Here is a 23,104-nt window from a genome sequence, read left to right as displayed (position 1 = left end):
ACTAATCACAAAACAACAGCATCTACTATTACACCATCCACGACAGTGGTGCAACTATAGGGAGCAATTCCATCCCCCACCTTGGATGGAAATCAATTCTAGGGAGGGCAAGGGGGGGGGGGACAAAGAAGTAAAAACAAAAGACTAGCACGACAAAAGAATACTAAAGATGGATTAGTTTTCACGTATTTCTTGCATTTTTTCTTCCAGACGGCCAAGGCCCCCTTCATGAGGGACAACTGCCCTCCCCTCGAATTCTAATTTTGTACATATAATTCACTTGCAATATGATTATTTTCTGTAATGCATTGGAAATTACTAGAGAGAGAGAAGTATGACCAACTATATACTTCAAATTGTTGCTGCTAAACAGTTTTGTTTTACGTGCATGAACAATTGCTTTGAGGAAATGGATCGTGTACATTTCAAAGACAAATTATATAATTTTAGCTGTTGATTTGTTATGATGCAGATGAATTGTTAGGAAATGTATTTAAATAATATGTTATATATTTATCTCTCTATTAACGAAACTTTGAATACTAACACAATTTAGTGTTAAGCATGTTGCACATATATTTTCTTATTTTACGTCGCTCCATGTTGCATATGTGCAAAACATTATATTGTACATGAAAGTTATGCATGTGATATGTACACGAAGAATTATATTCATCCTGCATTTTCTGCTTTTTTTTAAAAAAATACTGTTTGTGTGCTTGCTTTCCATTATTAGCTAATGTGAAATTGAACGTGTTGAAAAAATATTTCAAATCGTTCATTTCAACACATGCTTTAGCACAGACTTCTACCCTCCCTTTTTTATGATTTATGAGGATAATAACGTCTTTGGTTATGATGATATTATTATTATTATTGGCACATTTATTCTGGTACTCCCCCCCCCCCCAACTTCTCGACAAAAGTTCCTGGTACAATCAAACTGTTGAACAAATATTTTAGAGCAGAATACGTTAACAGAAATATTAAATATTTTTATATTCAGTCAATTAAAACAATACAAATACCACCAGGAAAAAATGCATCTCATTTTAAAAATGTATATTTTTAAACAACCTGAAAAATCCAATAAAACCAGTCTCAATGGGTGAAACTGTGTGCCAAACATCTGTGAAATGGCATTTGGCAAATGTATGGGTTTTGCCCACCTTAAATTCTCATTTACGTTAACATCTGGATGGAACTATTTGCATTTTGAGGTAGCCCCATCATTGTTCTACGAGGAACTAATGGTTTAAAGGCTCTGCTTTCAAGTAGGAATTTCGTTTTTTGTCCCCATTTAAAGAATTCTGGCCCACTGTGCAGCGTAGAGATTTTTCGCTGAAATTTGTACAACCTTAGTGACAATGAAGTTCGACCAGTCACAAATATAGGAGTGCGTTGTGAAAGAAGGAGAACACATGCATATGCTGAACATATTTTATTCAGCAGGCTACATGGAACAAAGGAAAACATAAATTTCCGCTGCAACGCAGCAATGTATGTTGTCCACACAAAATAAAACATTTTCGTCCATCTACACGTGACATTGAAGTTCGACCACTGTTAGAGGGGATCCTGTTTACCATGGTGTGACACTGCCCCGTCGGCGAATAACTGTGGCAATGCGTCGGGGCATGCTGCGGACGAGTCATTCAAGGTATTCCACATCGATGCAGTGCCATTCGTCCTGCAGGCAGGCGATAAGAGCAGCCACTGTCGTGGGTCCCCTCTGTTGCACACGTCGCTTAAGAACATGCCACACATTCTCAATGGGCGAGAGGTCGGGACTCGATGGTGGCCATGGCAGAGTTCGCACGTGATGGCGAGTCAACCATTCTCTTGTCAGCCGCGCTGTATGAGGCCTGGCATTGTCGTGTTGAAAGATGAGACGCCGCCTGCGGAACAGGTGCCTTCGCACTGTGGGAAGATGCCGCTCCAGTATGCGTGTATAGGCGTGTGCATTCACAATGCCCTCACAGACGTGTAGTGGGCCAACCCCAGATGCCGTCATGCATCCCCATACCATCACTGACGCAGGTTTCTGTACCCGACGTGCATAACATTTTGCTTCATTCTGTTCCTCCTTCCGACAAATGACTGTTTTCAGTATTTTCCCGTACACAACATTGAAAATGGATTCGTCCGTCCACAAAACCCTGTTCCACTGCCGAAATGTCCATCCCCGGTACATTCGTGCCCACCGTAGTCGATTGCCTTTCTTCAACATGGAAAGGAAGGGTTTACGTTTCGCCTTGTACACTCGGTAACCGCATCGCTGTAGGTAACGGTGAATGGTTATGGTTGACACTTCAATGTGAAAGCGTTCTCAAGTCCACCGTCGTAATTCGGCCACAGAAACATGATTGTTGGTCTGGATATAGCGCCTAAATATCCGTAGGTCACGCACGCTCAGCAGGCCTTTTTTCGACCGGGGGACTTACCTGGCTCTATAGTACCCGTATTTTGGTGGTGTTTGATGATGCAGTGGACGGTTGACTTGGGTAAGTTCAGTTGGTGCCCTATTTCCCGTTCACTGAGTCCATCCCGTTGCAACTCCACAACTCTTCTCCTCACGGTGTTGTCAATAGGTTTGCCCCTGGCCATGGTGATGATGCACTGCGGGCCCTCGGTGCACAGCACGTGCTTATATACGGCGGACTCCCTTATCGTGTCTGTGACGTCATGTTTCCGTCGAATGCGCCACTATCTGGAATTTTCCGTATGGGTCTGGTGCTTGGTCGAAGTTCAATGTCACGTGTATAATTCCCCGTTTTCGTTCTTTACGTGACCTTGGGTGCAACATGCTGGGATCACGATTCTTGCCTGCTCACATGCCTCCTCTTACACACATGCGTCACTTCTACGGGTCACCCATTCCACCGCCTATGCCTCTGTGCATTTAATCATGTATTCCTTTCTGGTCGAACTTCATTGTCACCAAGGTTGTACATAGTACATTCCCTGTGTGTGTGCCAAATCTTAATGCAATATCTTGAGTGCTACACGGGCCTTGAGGCATCCTATTAGTAAAGTTAATTTGATTCTGGCCAGATTTGGGGGTAGGAAGAATTTCACGCTGAAAAAAAAGGGCAGCTTTTAAATTAGAATTTTTTTTTTCTCTGGAAGTATCAGCAGCAAGTGTATAATTTTTGCTACGAGAATGGAGCACATATCAGGCAATAAGCAGCTACTGTCTTGAATCCCTCACATCCTGATGTTGCCTACATAGGGAACCAACAGAGTTCAAATTTCATTTAAAAAGTTAGATTCTTTTTACATTTGTTTTCTCCTTCTACTTGACAAAATACATTTTTTTATCTAAAACCTTGCGTAATTTCACACTTCCTACTGAAAACATGCTTGGCATTGAGGCTTTATTGCATAAGATGGGTATTGAAGGGTTAAGCCAGAATATGAGTAAATCTTGCATCAAGCAATTGTTGCATTAAGGGTAGTGAGTAATAAAAATAAATCATCATGTCCGCAAAAATCCATTCTGCTACTCTGAGCACTCACAGAAAAGTAAAAGACAATAAAGAGGTATTTGTGCATCCAGAACTTTCAACCTGGATGTAGCTGAACACTAAATCAAATTCCTTGTCATTTTCTCTTTAAAATGAGCTTTCTTCCACATCTCTCCCTGCTTTATTTCTTTTTTAAGTGCAAAAATCACACATTTCAAAAACTCGAGAACAGGAATATGTTTAAGCACAAACTAAACTAGTTTTGCAAATTACATCAAAATCCATGACGATGATGGTCAACACCTGTGAGATTTGATGTGGAATGACCCATACATAAAATAAATGTGGCACATAAATAAACAACCTTGTTTGATGTGAGGAACACAGATCCTCTGCAAACAACAATCTATGTACAAGGTGTAAATATGCTTAAAACCAATTCTGAAGATAAACAAAATAAAAAATTGCCTTAACGGGATGGACTACGGCCGCTACCTTGAAAATTTGTCCCATTCATTTACATGGTAAATTTTTACCATGATTGAGTTGCCCTGAAATGCAATTTTGATCATCTGCTCGTTGGGCCTTGTTCTTCGTAACCATGCCATATGTCATGTCACTTATAGATTTTATAATTATATTAAGAACAAAATATTAAAGAATCACAAAATACAGCTCATACACATTTCCACTTAATTTTCTTATTTCACAGGAAGAATATTAGAAATCCGACAAGATAGTTCACTAGACAAAACATTTATGCTGCGATTGCTATATTCTTCTCACTGGAAAATGTGCATATTATTATGCAATTTCAATAATATTCGAAGTCTGCAGCATATTTTTACCATGGCATATTGTGCTGCCACCTACCATAACTCCTGGAACTTGTAGCAGGCGGAGGGATATTTGAGTTGGGCAGCTTCTGCTAGCTAAAAGTTTGTCGAGTGTTGTCAGTATAAACCCAATCGTCAAAGGATTGCTTCTATCAGTGGAAAGAAAGATGAGGCGAGTAATTAACTTCAAAATTTGTCGAGAAAAACAGCTATGGATTTATATAACTTCCTGTAATATAGATAACTTAAAACTGCACAGTCGCCACGCGAACAATTTTGTCCGCAAATTCAGGGGTCGGCAAAAACCTTGCTGGTCTCAAGTGTAGAAATTGCCTGAGGAAGAGATACCGATGATTCTTCCTTCTCTCAGTAGGAGGGAGTTCAAAATGTTTGTCACTTACGAGTGGTGAAGGTCAACTTTTCGGAATGACACAGTGGGATATTTAGTTACGATACAACAGATGCTGGTAGGCGGTGACTGGGCGACAAAGCCAGATACATTTAGTTTTTTTGGAAGCCGTTACAGTCTTTCCACTGGAAAAGGAATTTGGAATTTGTTTGCATAAGGTGTGCCCCTACTTCTGGTTCTGACTTCTGATTGCAAAATAAGCTGCATTCTGTTCTTGTGTAAGAGTTTTCTTTGTGTTTGCTTTCACCAAGATGATCGCCTTGAATTATTTCACAAATAATTTATTTATTCTCACTGCTTATGTATGGTGAGACAAAGGGGATATCAAATTACCTGACTTTATTTTGACTGTTGCGAACATAGGTGGATGCAAAAAATTTTGTTGGGAGGTTCACAAAATATGCTGTAAACATATGACAGGATGTAATATTGGAAAGATAATGGGCAGATGCAAATTCCGAGACAATTGCAAGGATAAAACCAAATGTTCTCATCACATTCACTTTTACATCTCACCAAATCCAAACCAGGGACCCCTTGATTACAAGCTGCCAGCGTTAGGAGCTTTCGATGAAGTGGAAGCAGTTGTATTAACAGTGATTAAAAATGAAATACTTCTGAGAATTCACTTCTTCAGGAGAAACTTTTATTTTGTTATCGAGTGTTGCCTTTTCACCACTTTGGCTGATCAGGAAGATGAGGATATATGATCACATGATCAAACTGACAAAGGAACACTTTAAAACAACATCCACGCTCAGGCTTGGATTCGAACCTGGAACCAGGGTTTTTAAATGTCCAGGAATTTAAAAATAAATCAATTCCGGTCCAGGAGAGAAAATCTGCAAGAGTGAATGGGTTCCGGACCGTAAAGAACCTTTTTATCTGTGAAGTATTTCAATTTGCTCCAGGAACATTCTTTCCGGATCAATTTAAATACAGCCCAAGAACCTTTTTCCCGGATCAATTACAATATGGTCCAGGAACCTTTTTCAATTTAAATAAGAGTCCAAATTTCATGTTGAAATGAAACAATACGCAACTTGGACCGAATTTAAATTGTTTAAGAAAAAGGTTCCTTCCGGTCCAGTAACGAAAGCCATTAGAATGTATTGGTTCCTGGATACTTAACAATCCAGAATTGGGGGGTTAAAGGTCTGGGAATTGTAAATAAATTCAATTCCCTTCCGAGAGAGAAAATCAGCAAGCGTGAATGGGTTCTGGACCATACAGAACATTTTTATCTCAAGTATTTCAATTTGGCCCAGGAACATTATTTTCTGGATTAATTTAAATATGATCCAGGAACCTTTTTCCGACTGAATTTATATTCGGTCCAGGAACCCTTTTTCAGCTGAATTTAACTTCGGTCCAGGAACCTTTCTTAGGACCCTGCCATAAAGGCAAAATTAGGGGATGTGGGGTAGGGCCCCCTACATTCTCGATTTCGGGCCATTTTGGAGTTGGTGATCTGATCAGCACCTTGCTCTGGCTTCCTTTACCCCTCCCTTCCCCCCAGGTAACCATTGATTTGAGGTTGGGTGATCCCCAGGACCATAAATCACCCACCCCAGGAATCAAACCCGGTCCCCTGCATGACAGTCAGACATCCTACCGACTAGACCACTGCGGCTATTGAGTGTATAGGCCTAATCAAAAAGTTTTTTATTATTATTATAATGATATATTTTAGGTTCTATGAAATTTGAAACACTGAAATCTATACATTTGGGTGTCAGGGGAGGAGGGGGGTTTGTGATGCTTTAAAGGCATAATCAATTAGTACTACCCCAAGTGCTGAGGTCACTGCACATCACTGCATAAAGAACCATGCCATGAAGGCACAAATTTTGCCACAGTTAGGAGGCAACAATTTCGTTGTAGAGATAGAGGAGTGTGTTCAATTGAGACAACATAGATACAATGCTTGCTATGAATTTCTAACAGAGTTGGGCAATTGCAGTTTCAGTGTTATTCTTCAAAAGGAATAGCAACATTTACATGTATGTAGCAGTTGGTCCCCGAATTATATTATCGTCCCGGGAGAAGAAATTTCTAACTAAAGCTATGCTACTTCCTGCCATTCTCATAGCAAATCAATCTTGATCAAATAAGCACCAATTTGTTATTATATGGGGTTGCCTTAATGTACTGGGCAGGCAAATTCGTTCAAATACCAATATTGTATACAATTTCTGTCCAAGTGCACAGCCAAGTTTTATAACTATCTTTTATCAGAAGTGTGCCTGATTGTTATCAAGAGTTCTTGGCCTTGAATCTCTCCATCTCAAGACAAATGAGGTGAAAATTAATAAATTTTTGTATCTTATGTGAATAGTATGCATGCATATCCTGACAATTTAGTGACAAAACAAGTTGGAACTATGTTTATTATGGATCGTGATATTTCCATGGGTACTATTCGAAACCTGGCATGTTCTGAGCCATTTCTTATTAATTATAGATTTCTAACGCACTATCAATGCATATGAGTAATTCCTGTTTGAAGTTTGTTTACTCAACTGATACCCATTTCTGGTTTAGGTAGCAAAAAAAAAATAAATGCTATGTATTGTATTTGTGAAATATTGGTAGTGGGCCGGAAATGTGAAGAAAAAAAGGCCAAACCAGCCCTTTATTTTCTAACCAGCCCTATATTTTCTATCTCGTATCGTAATATGAGAAATCCTCTCCCAATTTCACACCTTGGCCTAATCATCATTCGTCCTCTTTGTAGTTATTACAGAACACAAATGTGGCATCAAATAATTGTATGCAAGCACATTATTATTCCAAAAACTTATTTCCTGACTCCTTCACTGAATGGCATCATGGGGATCACCAGAAATAATAATAATAATAATCGTGGTTTCATTATTATACAATGATAACTATTATAAGCTCAATATACCAACGTTTTTGAAATATATCCTTGGGGAGATTTCTTACTTGATCCACCAGCACAACTGTTTTTCATTATCTTCTTGCATTTCATACAGTTCATGTACTGAAATGCACAGTTATTCTATACTGTAATTAACTTTTGTTCACCTTTTTCAAGAAAAGGTTTATAAGTGTCAGGGAAAATATTTCTCAGAATTAATTTTGTTTGATCCCTCACAAACAACTATTTTTGGAATTTTGAAAACTATGAATCCATTTTTTTTATTAAATGATAGAAAATGGAAACAGCTTGGTTCTTGTATTTTACACTCAATTTTTCAATCTATTGCAGTTTTTACTTTTGTTATTCTGTTCGCATACTAACTACCTAAACGTTTTCTCTGCTATTATTTTTTTTTTTAAAAAAAACAAGCTTTCTGATTTTTTGTAATTTGAAATGAACCATGCTAATTGCTGCACCGGTTGGACCTCCCCGTTCTCCCGACGTGCTTGAATGGCCTCTCCGAAATCAATCTGCATGTTACTACATTTTTTCGCTGGCTACTGGCTAGCGTGCGCGAACATTCACCAAGACAACAATCAGGAAGAGAACAGAAGACAAAACAAACCAAAGGGAGATCGTATTTGGCGGTTGCCGAATGAAAGTTTTATTTTTGCGCAGCTAATTTTTGCTGTTTTGTAATTTCATTACACAGTGATCAACTTTTCTTCTGTGGGAGGATGCAAATGATAGTTCTATGCACAAAGCATATTATGACAATTTCCCTTACAGTCATTTGCAATCATTAAACTTTATTTTTAGTTTTATTTTTCCACGAATCTACATAATCAGCGAAAAAATAATGTTATACACACAGTCTATTCTATTGCATAACACGAAGTCAAAGTGTTTCCAAAGTTTGTGTCAATTGCAGACGAAAACCTGTCGAGAAGAAGCAGAAGTCAAATGAAGCGGGGGAACTAAGCTAAGCGTCAGGTCAACCTTGCAGCAGGTTTTAGCATATGTAGATCCAAACGTGCGCGCAAGAATATAGTTCCACTGAGACGGGTTCTATTCCGACACAACTGCATACTTGCAAGAAAACAGTTATTTAATTTGTAATATACAGACAAAATAATACATTGATTAGCAGGTATGGACTTAATTGGTTGCAATCACTGTGCAGACGAACTTAGAACCGCAGATTCGCCAACTCGAATCTGTATTGCGTTGAAGAGACATTGAAACTTTAGAGCGAGTCGAGCGAGACTGAATGCGTTGCAGAGCGCGTGAAATCGCTGATACCAGTGTTGCACATCCCACTATTTTAACCCTATGTTTATTGTAGAGCGGCGAGAATGGCTGAATCTCCTGTTCAGCGCGCGGTTTTACCCGAATGTTATTTTGGGCTTCATCCGAAAGGAAATGTTCTTCAAAGTCAAGCAAGTTGTTTTAAATGCATAATCCTCCTTGGGGCAACAAGATCAAAGTAAAACAGGGCGTGAGGTGATTTGCCGTCAATGTGCACACGAATTGTATCACGGGTGTTGAATGATTTGCGGTTTGAGTTTAGCAAGAGGAAACGATTGTTTGTTGTTTGACGACAAAAGAATCTCCGCGGTATTAAAATATATCGCAGTGAGAAGAAACATGTTTATTATTTGGACGAGACGTCCTTCAACTCGGTGAGTGGGGGAAGGGGGAATAAACCATGGAAGGATACCACCATGCAAAACCACCGCCAGGGCTGAAGAAACCGACGATGAGGGGAAGGGGGAGGCTTATTGTTTCACCCACTGGCGGCAATGAAAGCTTTGTTGAAGGCGCATATTTACTTTTCAGCGCAAAGAAAGGGAAGGGTGATTATCAGCAACAAATAGACAGACCAAGATTTGAATCCTGGTTTAGTGAAGTGATTCATAAATTGAAACCAGAGTAATAGCGACAGACAATGCACCTGATTGTATATATCACCAATAACAAATCATGCTTTTTTGGTGGTACAACTTGAAGTGCGTGTGTCTTACAGTAACGGATGTATTGCGAACGAAGCAACCAAGTTTTTCATAAATCTATTTCTTTCTAAACCAAAAACAATAATTTGTCATTAAATTCAAGAGGGGCCTATCGTTGTTTACTTTTATCTTTGTTTATTTTTATTTTTGCGTGCTCGAAATATACACACATGCTCTCATGTTTAGAAGTTGTTTCGCTCTTATATTAATGACACATTTATTAAATAATATATGCGCAGAAAGTACTTTTAAAATGTTATGTTTCAGGAGACAAAGAGAAGCAAAAATACAATCCACTTGACATGCATGCGGGTTTTGATGTGTTGTGCGGTTGGCAATACTGTAGATTTTCTCAGTGTCTCCGATGTAAGCAGCTCGGCGGTTGAGGAAAGACTGGCACGGAAGATTCTGAGCTCAGTTCTCGCGCGGATTGATACATAAAACCTGCTGCAAGGTTAACCTGACGCTTGGCTTACATTATATCCTGCAACCACCTGTCCTCTTGCGTTCAATCCAACTCCAACGAGACCCCACTTATCAAGGGGTGCTAGTAATTCATAAGTTTGACCGCCAGATGTCCCAGATGTAAGGATGCTGAAGTCACTTCCGTAGTCCATGTCGTTAAGAGAGAGACAGTGAAAAAATAAGGCACGATATGCCAGACATTCAAGTTCAAGTCCTGGTCGAGCCTGTATTTTTCACTGAAATTTCTACATTTCTTCAAAATTAAAAATGTTTTGATGGAAGTATTGACTGATGGCATTTTCTTCCAATTTTGTTCAAAAGAGGCAAGGGTGTATGCATTTATTTTTTTGTTCATACGACATTTTTCATGACCAAACCATAGAAATATGGGATTGGATCACTCATTCTTAAATACTGAGTGCACAGGTACAACCTATGTGTCATCAAAATTATGCAAAGTCTTGTTGTTAATAAGAGAGAGAGAGCGAAAGTGAGAGTGTGTGTGTGTGTGTGTGTGTGTGTGTGTGTGTGAGAGAGAGAGAGAGAGAGAGAGAGAGAGAGAGAGAGAGAGAGAGAGAGAGAGAGAGAGAGAGAGAGAGAGAGAGAGAGAGAGAGAGAGAGTGAGAGTGAGTGAGTGTGAGTTGCCGCTTGTCAGCTGCCCACATCAGTTCCCCTTCACCTTATGTTTTTAACCTTAAAAAAACTGTTCGAATGAAATCCCTTGGTGTATTGGGTCGAAACACTGACATTTTTTTTTCTAACTTCTACAAGTACATTATAGGATTTTAGTATTACATGACAGTTACTTTTATATTAATGAAAAGTTTGCATGCAAATAAAATTATATACTTACAAATCTAGAAGGTCGCATTCTGTTGCCCTCAATATCTGTATGTATATGCACTTGCTCACCAACTTCTTTGAAAACTTTGTCATTAAACTGTAAGAAAAAAATCACCAATAAGGAAAAATTTTTCGCCACACAAAACTTACAATTACTCTTACTAGATATCAACATATTTTACATATTAATAAAACTATATCAACATATTTTAAATATTAATATAACTATTATCTATTACTTCATGGCTTTCTAGAAAAAACACATATTCACACAGATTTCTGTATTTTCAGGTAAAAAAAACCCTTTGAAATGAGTAGGTATGGGTAAACATTGATTTTAGGCAAAGGTAAGAACAAAAGGAGCACATGTAGAAGTGTACTGATACAGAACATAAAACTTTGAGTTTATCTAGCTATCATTGCCACAAGTTTATTTGTATCTTCATTAGTTTCTAATTTGTTAATAATTTAAATGTGTCATACAATTTGTGTACCCCTTGTATTGCAGACATGTGATGATACACTTCATGTTGTGAAATACATTCAGCAAACAAAAATATAACCACACCAGTTCAGCATCCATTGCAACACAGGTTTTTGTTTAACATGCAGTAATGCAGGATTTGCTGTACCTCGCAACAGAACAATGTGCAAAATGCATCCTTGTGGGGTTATTGTGTGATTCACACAGATTACCAAGTGACTGGATGAAACCATTCAACTAGGGGAAGACTTGCTCATTAACATTGGACTCAATCTTATTACTACCATGCCTAGAACCTGGTATCTCTCTAAATCCATTTTTGTTTACCTGTAGTAATTTCCAAACAATCAATGGATATTGAATGTTACAACTGTTGGCATGAAAATACAAATAGATGCACCAATTTGAAATTTGTCTTAGAACTAAATTGTTTGTGTATGTTTGTACATGTTCACATCTTAAATCAATTGAAAGATCAGGGTGGCTACTCACCGGGAATTCCTTGAATTCCAGGAATTCTGTGTGAATTCTGCCCTAGAGTGACCACCCTGAAGATATCATAGTTTAAACATATATGTAGGCCTCATCAGTAGCATACGTAGGATTTTATCAAGGGGGGGGGGGGGTTATTTCTAAAACTTTCTCCAAATTTACATTACCATTGTTTTTTATACTTTAATTAAATAATAATACTCGTAATTAATTAATAATACTTATAATTAATTAATTAGCTAAATTACTAATAATAATCCTACTAATACCACTAAAACTTCTAATAAGTAGTAGAGATCTACATAAATATAGTATTTATGAAAGCAATAGGACGAAATTACTTTCTAGTCATTCGATTTTCATGAAATTCTGGGAGCATTTCTTTGTATCTTTGTTACGAAATAATTGTGTGGTCAACGAGGTGAGACATTTTAAGTGTGAAGAAAATCCATAAAAACAAGAAAATATATTAAAATAAATTGAAATAATCAAGGTATGGAACTCATCCAAGGAGCTGCGATGGTCTGGTCGGTAGAGCATCTGACAACCACGCGGGAGATCCGGGTTCGATTCCTAGAATACGTTGGAATTTTCCTGCTTCTTCCCCGCATAAATGTTCCCGATCATTCACATCTGGATTGTCTCGCTGTTCTTACCAACAAAACATTTTGCAATATTAAGCATACTGTCGTTTGAATAATTGTCTAGTCAACAAGGTGAGACATTTTAAAGAGAGACATTCAAACGTGCTGCGGTAAACAATGGGAAGGTGGACTGGTGACTTTATTCTTCTCCGGCTAGCAATTGTCTATACATTAGCCGCTTACAACGAACCAAGAACATTCTTTAGTTCATTCTCATTGTTCACACAAAAAAAATACATGTTCATTGAACACTGGCGTACGCAGAGGGATGGCTGATGGGGTTACTGCCGGTACCAAAATTTTGAGAAAATCAAAATTTTCAAATAAAAATCCCTTAAGAACTTTAAAAAATCAAAATGTGTAAATGCAAAACCTAATTTAAAGTGAGTCCCGATTACCATTTTTTATCTTTGAATACAATTTTAATAGATTGAAAAGCTCAAAAAATACGAAATATTTTATTATGCGTCCTGCCGTCCAAAACGAAACCATGTGCTTTCCATATTTACTATTCCAGCCCGAAAAATAAAATCCTGTGTACGCCAGTGTATTGAAGATTGTTGCAACTGAGATACAAAACAACTTTTCTCTCTTTTAAATCATAGTTGCCTTCATATTTTACTTTCAAGAATTAGTGTTAATTTTCAAGCCATTCACTCTGAAAGACGAGTGTGTTTGGAATGCTGTGCTTTTCTCCGTGCTGCATGGAAATAATAATTCAAATTATTATTAGTAGTAGTAGTAGTAGTAGTAATAATAGTAATAGTATTGTCCCAGATCTTTTTCTGTGATAAATTGGCCATTTAATATTTTTCCCCACAGCATTTTTCATAATATTTCACAAGCTCAAGGGGGCGTTTAAACCCCGTACCCCCCCCCCCCCTTGCGTACGCCACTGGGCCTCATAGTGTATGACTACCATAGAAGATACACACTCAGAAGGACCATTATTTGATGTCTGATGACCAATGCAATGTTACTCCATTATCTGTGACCAATATAGGTCATGTGCAGCTAAGATGGATTGATTTTAATCACGATTTAAATCACCTTAAATAAATAATTTATCAAATCATGTACTTAAGGATTTTGTAGATATCAGAATCACTTTTGGTGAAAGTACATTAATCTCATGATCATTTAATGGTATCTATTAGGCTCTAAAAAAGGAAACAAAATATATGTAATGATGGGGTGAAGCTCATATGAAAAGAAATTTAATATGATACTGTAAACACACTTGAATCTCTCTTGATTTAAAATTCAATAATTGTTATAAGCAAAAATAGCAGAGAATAATACACAAAATACTAATCATGTTAAACTGTAAATAAACATGGCAGCTGATATTTTGAAAACTATCATTTAAAACATGGACAAAATTCAGCTCCAAAGACAAAGACTATAAAAAATATTTTAAGTTGCAATTATATAGTACATCCAGAATGTTCTATTTTCACTAAGAAAAGTTACTGAAACTTTTTTATAGTTTCATTAAGCCACTAATCATACATTTCCGCAGTAAGTTTATAATCAGTATCAGAAACAGAAAAATGTATATTATCATGTAATTTTTTATTTGCTTTAATCAAACTGTTCAAACATTTTACAGGTTCGTTTACCAGAAAAAGTATTTCTATAAAAAACATGTATCTCTATGTATGGTGCAAAAAACAATACAAGCAATTTAAGCATGTGTTTTAAAAATAATAAAATCGATTTAAATCAAATCATGATTATTCCACCTTGTGTGCAGCATTTGATGGGTTTGGGACAAGCTATTAAAGGGTGTTCCATTAAATTGGAACGATTTGAAATGTGAAATAAGGTTAAGTGTTTAATGTTTTTTCTTCTTTTTCTTTCAGATTTTAACAACTTCAGCCTTTGCCAATTGCAACCATGGAAAGATTAACAATCGAGCAACGTGTTAAAGTTATTGAAGCATATTACGAAAATGGACGTTCAAACAGAAATGCATTTCGGGCACTTCGCGATTTTTTTGGTGAACATAATCGACCAACTGAGAGTGCAATTGGCAAAATTGTTCATAAATTCAAACAAACTGGGTCAGTGGCAGATGTGAAAATGCCAATGCGTGCTCGTTTACGCCGTTCAGCTGAAAATATTCCTGCAGTGCGCGAGAATGTGGCCACGAATCCAGACACCTCTATTCGTCATTGTGCGCAGGAATTGAACCTCTCCACAACAACGCTACATCGAATTTTGACAAAGAATTGAAGCCTGCTGACCATTTGAAGCACTGTACATTCGTCAATTGGATGCACGAGCAAAAACAAGCCGATGATGATTTTTCGCAAAAAATCATCTTTAGTGATGAAGCCCATTTTCATCTTGGTGGGTTCGTTAATAAGCAGAATTGTCGCATTTGGGCTGATGAAAATCCAAGAAGCATTGTTGAAAAGCTACTGCATCCACAAAAGGTCACTGTTTGGTGAGCATTTTTTGCTAGCGGAATCATTGGCCCGTATTTATTCGAAAATGATGCCGGGAATTCTGTAATGGTCACAGGCGAGCGATACCGTGACATGATAACCAACTTTTTATGGCCTGAATTGAATGCTATGGATGTCGAAGATTTGTGGTTCCAAATGAGAAGTTCATAGGTCGCATCATCTCTCGAAACAGCGATGTCAATTGGCCACCACAATCGTGCAACTTAACCCCATTAGATTTCTTCCTTTGGGGTTATCTCAAAAGTAAGGTCTATGCCTACAAGCCAATAACAATTCAACAGCTGAAGGATGAGATAATAAGGCATATTGGTGAGATCGACGAGCAACTATGCAGAGACGTCATCAAAAATTGTGACATTCGAGTGGACGTGTGCCGCCGAAGCCTTGGAGGACATTTGGCCGATATTGTTTTTCACACATAATTGTCATGCTTCTAATAACATGATCCAAAAGTGAAATCAATAAAGTTTCACCAATAACACCATTTTATTTACTGCTAATTTTGATCCGTCTTAATGGAACACCCTTTATATGGCTTAAGTGAAACGTGCCACATTAGGGGCATATTACCTTAGCTAGCAACACTAGCAGGTCAAAATTTTGTCAACACATGCCTCCAAAATTTGGCAGTTATTGATTGATTGATTTGCTTTATTTCACTTAGCTTTTTGTGCCACTTTTGGCTAATTTGCGAAGATGGGGATGAGTGATATGATAGGATTAAATTGATGAATGGACACTCACAAACATCCATGCTCAGGTCGGGATTCAAACCTGGGACCCCTGTCATCATAGCACAATGTGCAAGATGCAGTTCTGGTGTATCCACATGCTACATCTTGCTACACATTTTTTTCCTATTCAGTGCTGTGCAGTCCATCATGAAGGAAGTGTTACTCTGGTCAATTTTTGCAGTTTGTCTTGCAAAAAGAAGGCAAATTAAACATTTTAAGAGCACAGGACTTTCAAGATGCTTCAGACACTGGCTACTGAAAAGGCACCAATTGTCTCATGTTACTTTATGAATTGCGTGGTGAACCTGACGACTGGCGAAATTACTTATGAATGGATATTGAAACATACAATCATTTACTGGAATTAGTAACTCCATATATCACGAAACAATGCACTTGAATGAGAAAAGATATCTCACCACACGAGAGGCTGACCCCAACATTGCGATTTCTAGCAACTGGCAGAAGTTACAAAGACCTTGAGTTCACAATCCTCATGTCCAAGCAAGCACTAAGTAAAATCATTCCTGAAACATGTAAACCTACATACAAGGTTCTGAAGAAGGATTAAAGTTACTAAATATAATATTAAAACACACTTTCTGTAGGGTTGAAAAAAATACCAGCATGTTACAATTTGTGGCTTGGTTTATTTTACTTTGCTTTTCTGCCACATTTGGCTGTAATTGTGAAGATGAAAATGAATGGCCGAACCCAGGACCTCTGGCATCATAGTGAAATGTGTTGACCACTCTGCCACGGACACTAAGATAGGTTATTCGGCGCTGGACCTACAATTTAAAGTGGAATTTGAGCCACTGTTTAATGTGTTCCTACGAAGATTGAACTTGAGGTCCCTTGTTTATACGGCAACAGAGTTATACTACATATAACGGGTGATTTTTTTAACCTGAATCAATTGAATATCTTGAGAAAAAATCATCCTACAAAAAAATGTTCGTTTGGAGGGGGAAGTTTAGTGGTGCAACAAAAGAACACCCCCTCCCCCTCTTGTAGGTGGGGCGGGGGGCAACTTTGAAATTTCAAATAGAAACCCCTATTTTTTATTACAGATTCGGATTTTACGGAAAAAAATACATAAGTTTTGTCTGAAACATTTTTTTCGATTTTTGATAGATGGCGCTATAATCGACAAATTTTCATTTCTTGAATGTTTACACTTTAAAACCAATGTATTTCATTTGGCAATTCATTTAAATTCAAAAATAAAACATTCTCGTGCATGAACTTTGTACTAATTCTTGTAAGCTGGTAATTCGCCTATTTACAACATTTAAAAGTTAGATTCAATATTTGTTTATTTTTTTTATTGTTGTGTGAAAGATGCTTAAAAAAGCTACAACAGAAAAAAAAAAAAAAAACAATTTCAAGAAACAGTTCCTTTTTAGACTTTTCCTGTTAAATCATTGTTTGTTTTTCATTGTTTTTTGGATCACAAGAATGCTCGGAGCGATTAATTTGACTAAGCTGTTGATACTTTTTAATATCAATGGATGTATTAACTGTAGAATAGAAAATTGAAATGGTTCTTGTGTATGAAGAATCTGGCAGGAATCTCCGTCAAGCTGTTGTTGTTTATGCTGAGCGTTTTCCAGGCAGGGTGCGTTCTTTCGCTTCGTTTCAACGTACAGTCAATCAATTTACTACTGAAGGAAGTGTTAAACCTAAACAAAGGAATTTGTTTTACAACAATTTCAAGTCCTGGAACAAAAATGTTTTATTTTTTTAATTTAAATGAATTGCGAAATGAAATACATTGGTTTTAAAGTGTAAACATTCAAGAAATGAAAATTTGTCGATTATAGCGCCATCTATCAAAAATCGAAAAAAAAATGTTTCAGACAAAACTTATGTATTTTTTTCCTTAAAATCCGAATCTCTAATAAAAAATAGGGGTTTCTATTTAAAATTTCAAAGTTTCCCCCTGCCCCCACCTACAAGAGGGGGAGGGGTGTTACTTTGTTGCACCACTAAACTTCCCCCTCCAAACTATCAACTTTTTATTTCGAACATTTTTTTGTAGGATGATTTTTTTCAAGATATTCAAATGATTCAGGTTAAAAAAATCACCCAGTATATTATATACTTATAATACTGATGAAATGACAATGTACAACTTCTATTTGCCTTATTTCTTGTCCCACTTCATCAGAAGATATAGCAAACTCATCATTCATGGAATTTGTAGACTCTCTCGGAGTTTCTAGATCAGTCAAAAATCTAAATAAATCATTGATTGATTGATGCACAGTAAGGCTAATCGGGACTAGACACAGTTTAAAGTGGAATCCGAACAACTAATAGTCTCCACCGGTAATCGAACCTGGGATCCCTTGATTACAAGGTGACGAGCCTACCACTGTGCCATTGGGGAAGCTCCAAATAAATGAAGATACATAACATCATCCTCGGAGCTAGAACGAACTGATTTGCTCACTTTGGCCAACTCATTTTTGGCAAACAGTTGTCATAAAATTATTTTTCTTCTTCCTACTCTGTCTCTGTTCGCTGCCGTGTCAACCTCTTTGTATTTTTGTACTAAGCTCTGAGAGGCCTCATTCTCTTTGTCATAGTCACTGTAGTCCTTTGATTTTAATCACCACAAACACGGCAAGCTCTTAAAAAGTTCAATGAACTTTGTTAAAAGCTCACGTGAACACTGATGAAGATCAAGAAAAAAAGAAAGAAAATTTCCCAACTCCGTTAATAGTGTTTCAGCACTAGGGTCGAAGCAAAACTGAGCAACAGGTGCACGAAAGATGGAGGGGGGCATCCACACCCACAGACTTGCCTGCAGAGTCCTTTGAGAACTGTGCACACACCTATGCTCTTGGTCTCAAGTCTTCGGAGAGCATTTTTCGTATCTGCACAGTTCTAAAATTTGCACAGTCTTCATGTCCACACGCTTGTGTTGCATGCACAGTTTTGAACTGCGGAAGCAAAACATACTTGAAAAAAGTAGCATGTGGACTGGTCTTACCACCACACATAAATGCACATGTTGATGCACTGATCCAATATGTCAACATCATATTATTGTTAAACTGCCTCGAAGTTAACCGTTAGTCATGGTACAGTGTGTACAATGGATTCCTAACGTTCCCACCGAATTGTTGCGACAGATGAAACCTGCGGTTTCTGTGACTACCTCCTGTGCAACCCATATCCGAAGCAAATCTGTGACCTGTCAGCTTCCCGTTTAGTCCACCAAACACATGTAAGTCACATGGTAAAAGGTCTAAACTGTAAGAAGGGTGCTACAGGTATCTAAATTGAACTTTTCTAGACTTTGCACAGTCACATTAACTGTATGTGGCCTGGGAATATTCTGCAATGAGGGTACCTCAATTGCATATGGGTCATTCCATGTGAAATCACCCAATTGAAAGACAAAAAGTTGCTTCATAGTCATGGATTTGTTTTCATTTTTTTTAAAAGATACTTGGTCCAACATGACAAATATGTAATATCAGATTTGTCCAAATATCTTGAAACTTAGAAATTTACGAAAGAATGCACCATATGACAAGATATGCCATATCTCAGAAACTATGTAGAATATTGTGGTGATCTAGGTATTGTTGCAGTAGAAAAATCTATAAGGAAAGTAATATGTTGTGATGAAAAAAATACTCCACTTTGAGTAATTGTTTAATAATAGGGTATCCCAGGTTTTACCACATTGAAAATTGTTACACAGAATAATCAATACATGTTCAATATTAAAAAATCAGAAAGGTAACAACACTCTGTTCATAATAAAAATATGCAATGTATGAACCATTGTTTCCACTGGCACACAGTTATATTTTTTAAAAATGGCCCCTAAAACACTCACAAATTACCACTAATATGAGACCAGAGTTTCTGTCCTGAATGCATATGGGTCCGTCCATACCATATGGCCCAGCACTGGGCTTGACCATTTATAAAATTTTCAATATTTTTGTTGTTCTAACCCCTATGCAGGGGAGGGGTAGTTCAAAGCAGGCATTATTTTTCTAAAACTTGACTTAGTTTAAAAACGGTGGCCATTTTATGTTTCACGACTTCAGGCATTTTTGGCCTTTGCAGACAGTTGTGATAATTATGGCAACTCAGCTAAGAAAAGTGATAGAAAGCTGTGGTGCAAAACATTGTTTTCAGTACATTTCAAGCTTTATTTTATGTTCTGTAGTTTTTCATCTCCTCCAATGAAAAAGCTGAAATTTAAGGCCAAAAATTATATTCAATTTTGAAGAAAAATCAAAGCTTAGGATTTTCTTTCGAAGGGAAGTAATGTCACATCCAAGTTTTAATATTTTTAGATGAAACATATACATCCAAACTTTGGGCAGAAAGTATTTGAGCTCTGCTAATGGTTTCCTCTTTTAGGTATGGCTCTTTGAAAATGTTAGTTTTTCATTTCTTTCAAACTCTGAGCCCCTATATCTCTGGTGGGGGGGGGGGGGCTAATAGAAATTTGATATTTACAGTACAAAGCGGTATGAGAGGTGCCTGAAAAAGAAATTTCGAGATTGACCGATATGTAAAATGAAATTAGTATTTTGGTGAATTCTGTGTTTGAAATTTTAATGGTGCAAATAATATAAAAAATGTATTTTACTATAAACGTGTGCATCTCATATTAGGAGATTCTAACAACAAATTAAGATATCAAGAAAAATAGGTTTCTTAACTTCTAGTACATGGAAGCCTCAAGTGCCAGTAAACCCTATCCAGATGGGAACTTTTCAAGCATGCACTTTTCCAACTTGGTGCGAAGTACAAAAAAAAAAAAAAATTCGCAGCTTGAGAATTAATTGTCATAGAGAGATGAAATAGTGACCTTTTCTTTCATTTAGTGGAGGTTTGTTGAAAACAGACTGATATTTCTTGCGAGGAAAAAGTAATAAGGAGATATATGATTCATTTAGTGGAGGTTTGTTGAAAACAGACTGATATTTCTTGCGAGGAAAAAGTAATAAGGAGATATATGATTCATTTAGTGGAGGTTTGTTGAAAACAGACTGATATTTCTTGCGAGGAAAAAGTAATAAGGAGATATATGATTCATTTAGTGGAGGTTTGTTGAAAACAGACTGATATTTCTTGCGAGGAAAAAGTAATAAGGAGATATATGATTCATTTAGTGGAGGTTTGTTGAAAACAGACTGATATTTCTTGCGAGGAAAAAGTAATAAGGAGATATATGATTCATTTAGTGGAGGTTTGTTGAAAACAGACTGATATTTCTTGCGAGGAAAAAGTAATAAGGAGATATATGAATAAGAATGTACAGTGTTGTCAGGTTACAGACAATTTCTGGAATTTCACTCCTAGAATAGGCCTTATGGATGCTGCATGTAAAAATGAAATAATAAAAGGAGTTATAGCCCTTTTCCCCGAAGGTGTAGGGGTACAAAACAAAAAAACATTCTCTAGAGAAAATGATCAGCTTTGAATTTGGTCCAGCATCTTATGACTTAAATTACATACTTTATTACATATTTGCAGTTATTAATGCCAGAAACCAACTTTCATCAGTGGTAAACTCTCCAAAATCGGATTCGTCACATTTTTTACTGTAGAGGCAGTTGGTTTAATTTCTGTTGCAATTAGTTCCCCAGACGACGTTATTTTTACTAGACTGTAAAGTGTTTCGCTGAACGTAGAATATACTATGTCAGATTTTTTCAAAATCCTGTTCCCAAAGCCATCCCATAATGAAACTTACATCAAACAGAGATTACATTTAACTGTATTCAACCGAGGCAAGTCAAATTTGGTGTACTACATTGTTACAGGGGACGAAACTTGGATCTATTCATATGAACCTGAAACTAAACAGCAATCCACTGTTTGGGTGTTTCAAAGTGAGCTGTAACCAACAAAAGTTGTTTGTTCGAGTAGTGCTGCCAAGCAAAAGATTGCTTGTTTCTTCGGGTATACCGGACATGTGGCAACAATAGATTTAGAAGATCGAAGGACTGTAAATGCTGAGTGGTATACAACAATTTGTTTGCCCAACTTCATCAATGAATTGCATAAAACAAACTTAAATCATCGCATTATTCTTCACCACGACAATGCCAGTTCCCACTCAGCACACCAAACTGTTGATTTTGTGCCCAGTAAAAATGTCGAATTAATGACTCACTGCCCGTATTCACCTGATGTATCACCTAATGACTTCTTTTTGTTCCCACACATGAAAAATAAGATGAGTGTTGAGCAATTTGTGTCACCTGAAGCAGCTGTTGACATATTCCTAATAGCAGTTTCTGAGGTATCCGCTTCAGAGTGGAAAAAATGCTTTCAAAATTGGTTTGAGCGTATGCAAAAGTGTATCGATCTCAAGGGTGAATACTTTGAAAAACAATAAAGCCATTCCCAGAATTTCACATCTTTTTTCATATTGATTGCAGAAACTTTTCCAGCAGTTGTCGTGTGTGTTATACCGTTCAAATGAAGGTTTATTAATAGATGCACTGCGCAAATGCCACAAATTTTATTTTACATCCTTTTAGAACATACTTTAAGCTTCAGTTTGAAAAAAAAAATGGCATGGTAACTGCTCTGCCTTTTACTGATAATGTAATTTGGTAACGTCAAGACCAGTACTAGAAAAATTTTCTTCAAAGCTAGGCGCCAGCTCTGAAAATCAGGCACCAGGAAACCACCTACTAGCAATTGTGCATACTACGTACAGTATGTTCCAAAAGTTGCACAATCCAAACTTTGCAAATATATATCATGAAAATCGTAAGAGATATTTACACCGGGTTTTCTTCACCAAACTAATCCTGTAGGCTATCACTGGGTTCATAAATTTATGGTAACATTTATCTAAATAAAAGCAATTACATTATTTTAAAAAAACATTGTTAATTTGCTGAAAACATCTGAGAACTGATTTTCAAAAAATAAATAACTCAAACGATTTGTGGGATGATTTGTTGGTGTTTGACTGGTTGTAAAACAGTTGCTTTGTGAGGTACGGCAGAAGCAGGGCATTTTTATTGGAAAACCTCTTGCACATGAGTGTAAGAATGAGTAGTAAAATACTTTTCAGCTATGCACGCACCCTGCTCCAATGAATACGCCATGCTGAATCAATTTTAAAAACAGGCACAGTAGCGGTGAAAGTGAGCCAGGGGTAGCCTAGGATTCTCTGAAGAGTCCAATTTCAGCACAAAATCTTGATTTACGATTTTTCATGTAAATGTATAGCCAAAATACTCATGACACATGTTGCATGCAACATGTTGCATAATTTCAACCTGCTAGTGTTGACATATACGGATATATGTCCCAAAAATGGAACTTTTCACTCAACCCATAAAATCGCCAGTCA

The 23,104-nt window shown here is 37.1% G+C and overlaps 1 protein-coding gene across 3 annotated transcripts in view; it reads right to left on the bottom strand.

Annotated features, from left to right (window-relative positions):
* The window catches only part of LOC146001122 (uncharacterized), a 204,358-nt gene that overhangs the window by 128,372 nt on the left and 52,882 nt on the right, over positions 1-23,104 (bottom strand). For all 3 annotated transcript variants that reach the window (XM_083138422.1, XM_083138423.1, XM_083138431.1), the window contains exon 4: positions 10,930-11,016. In XM_083138422.1, coding sequence (XP_082994548.1) covers positions 10,930-11,016 — 87 coding nt within the window. The remainder of the gene's footprint in view (positions 1-10,929; positions 11,017-23,104) is intronic.

This window comes from Lepisma saccharinum, chromosome 1 (genome assembly GCF_977018435.1).
Source record: "Lepisma saccharinum chromosome 1, izLepSacc3.1, whole genome shotgun sequence".
Taxonomy (NCBI): Eukaryota; Metazoa; Arthropoda; class Insecta; order Zygentoma; family Lepismatidae; genus Lepisma; species Lepisma saccharinum.
The sequence above is the reverse complement of the archived record's forward strand: the minus strand, read 5'-3'. Positions and strand labels throughout refer to the sequence as shown.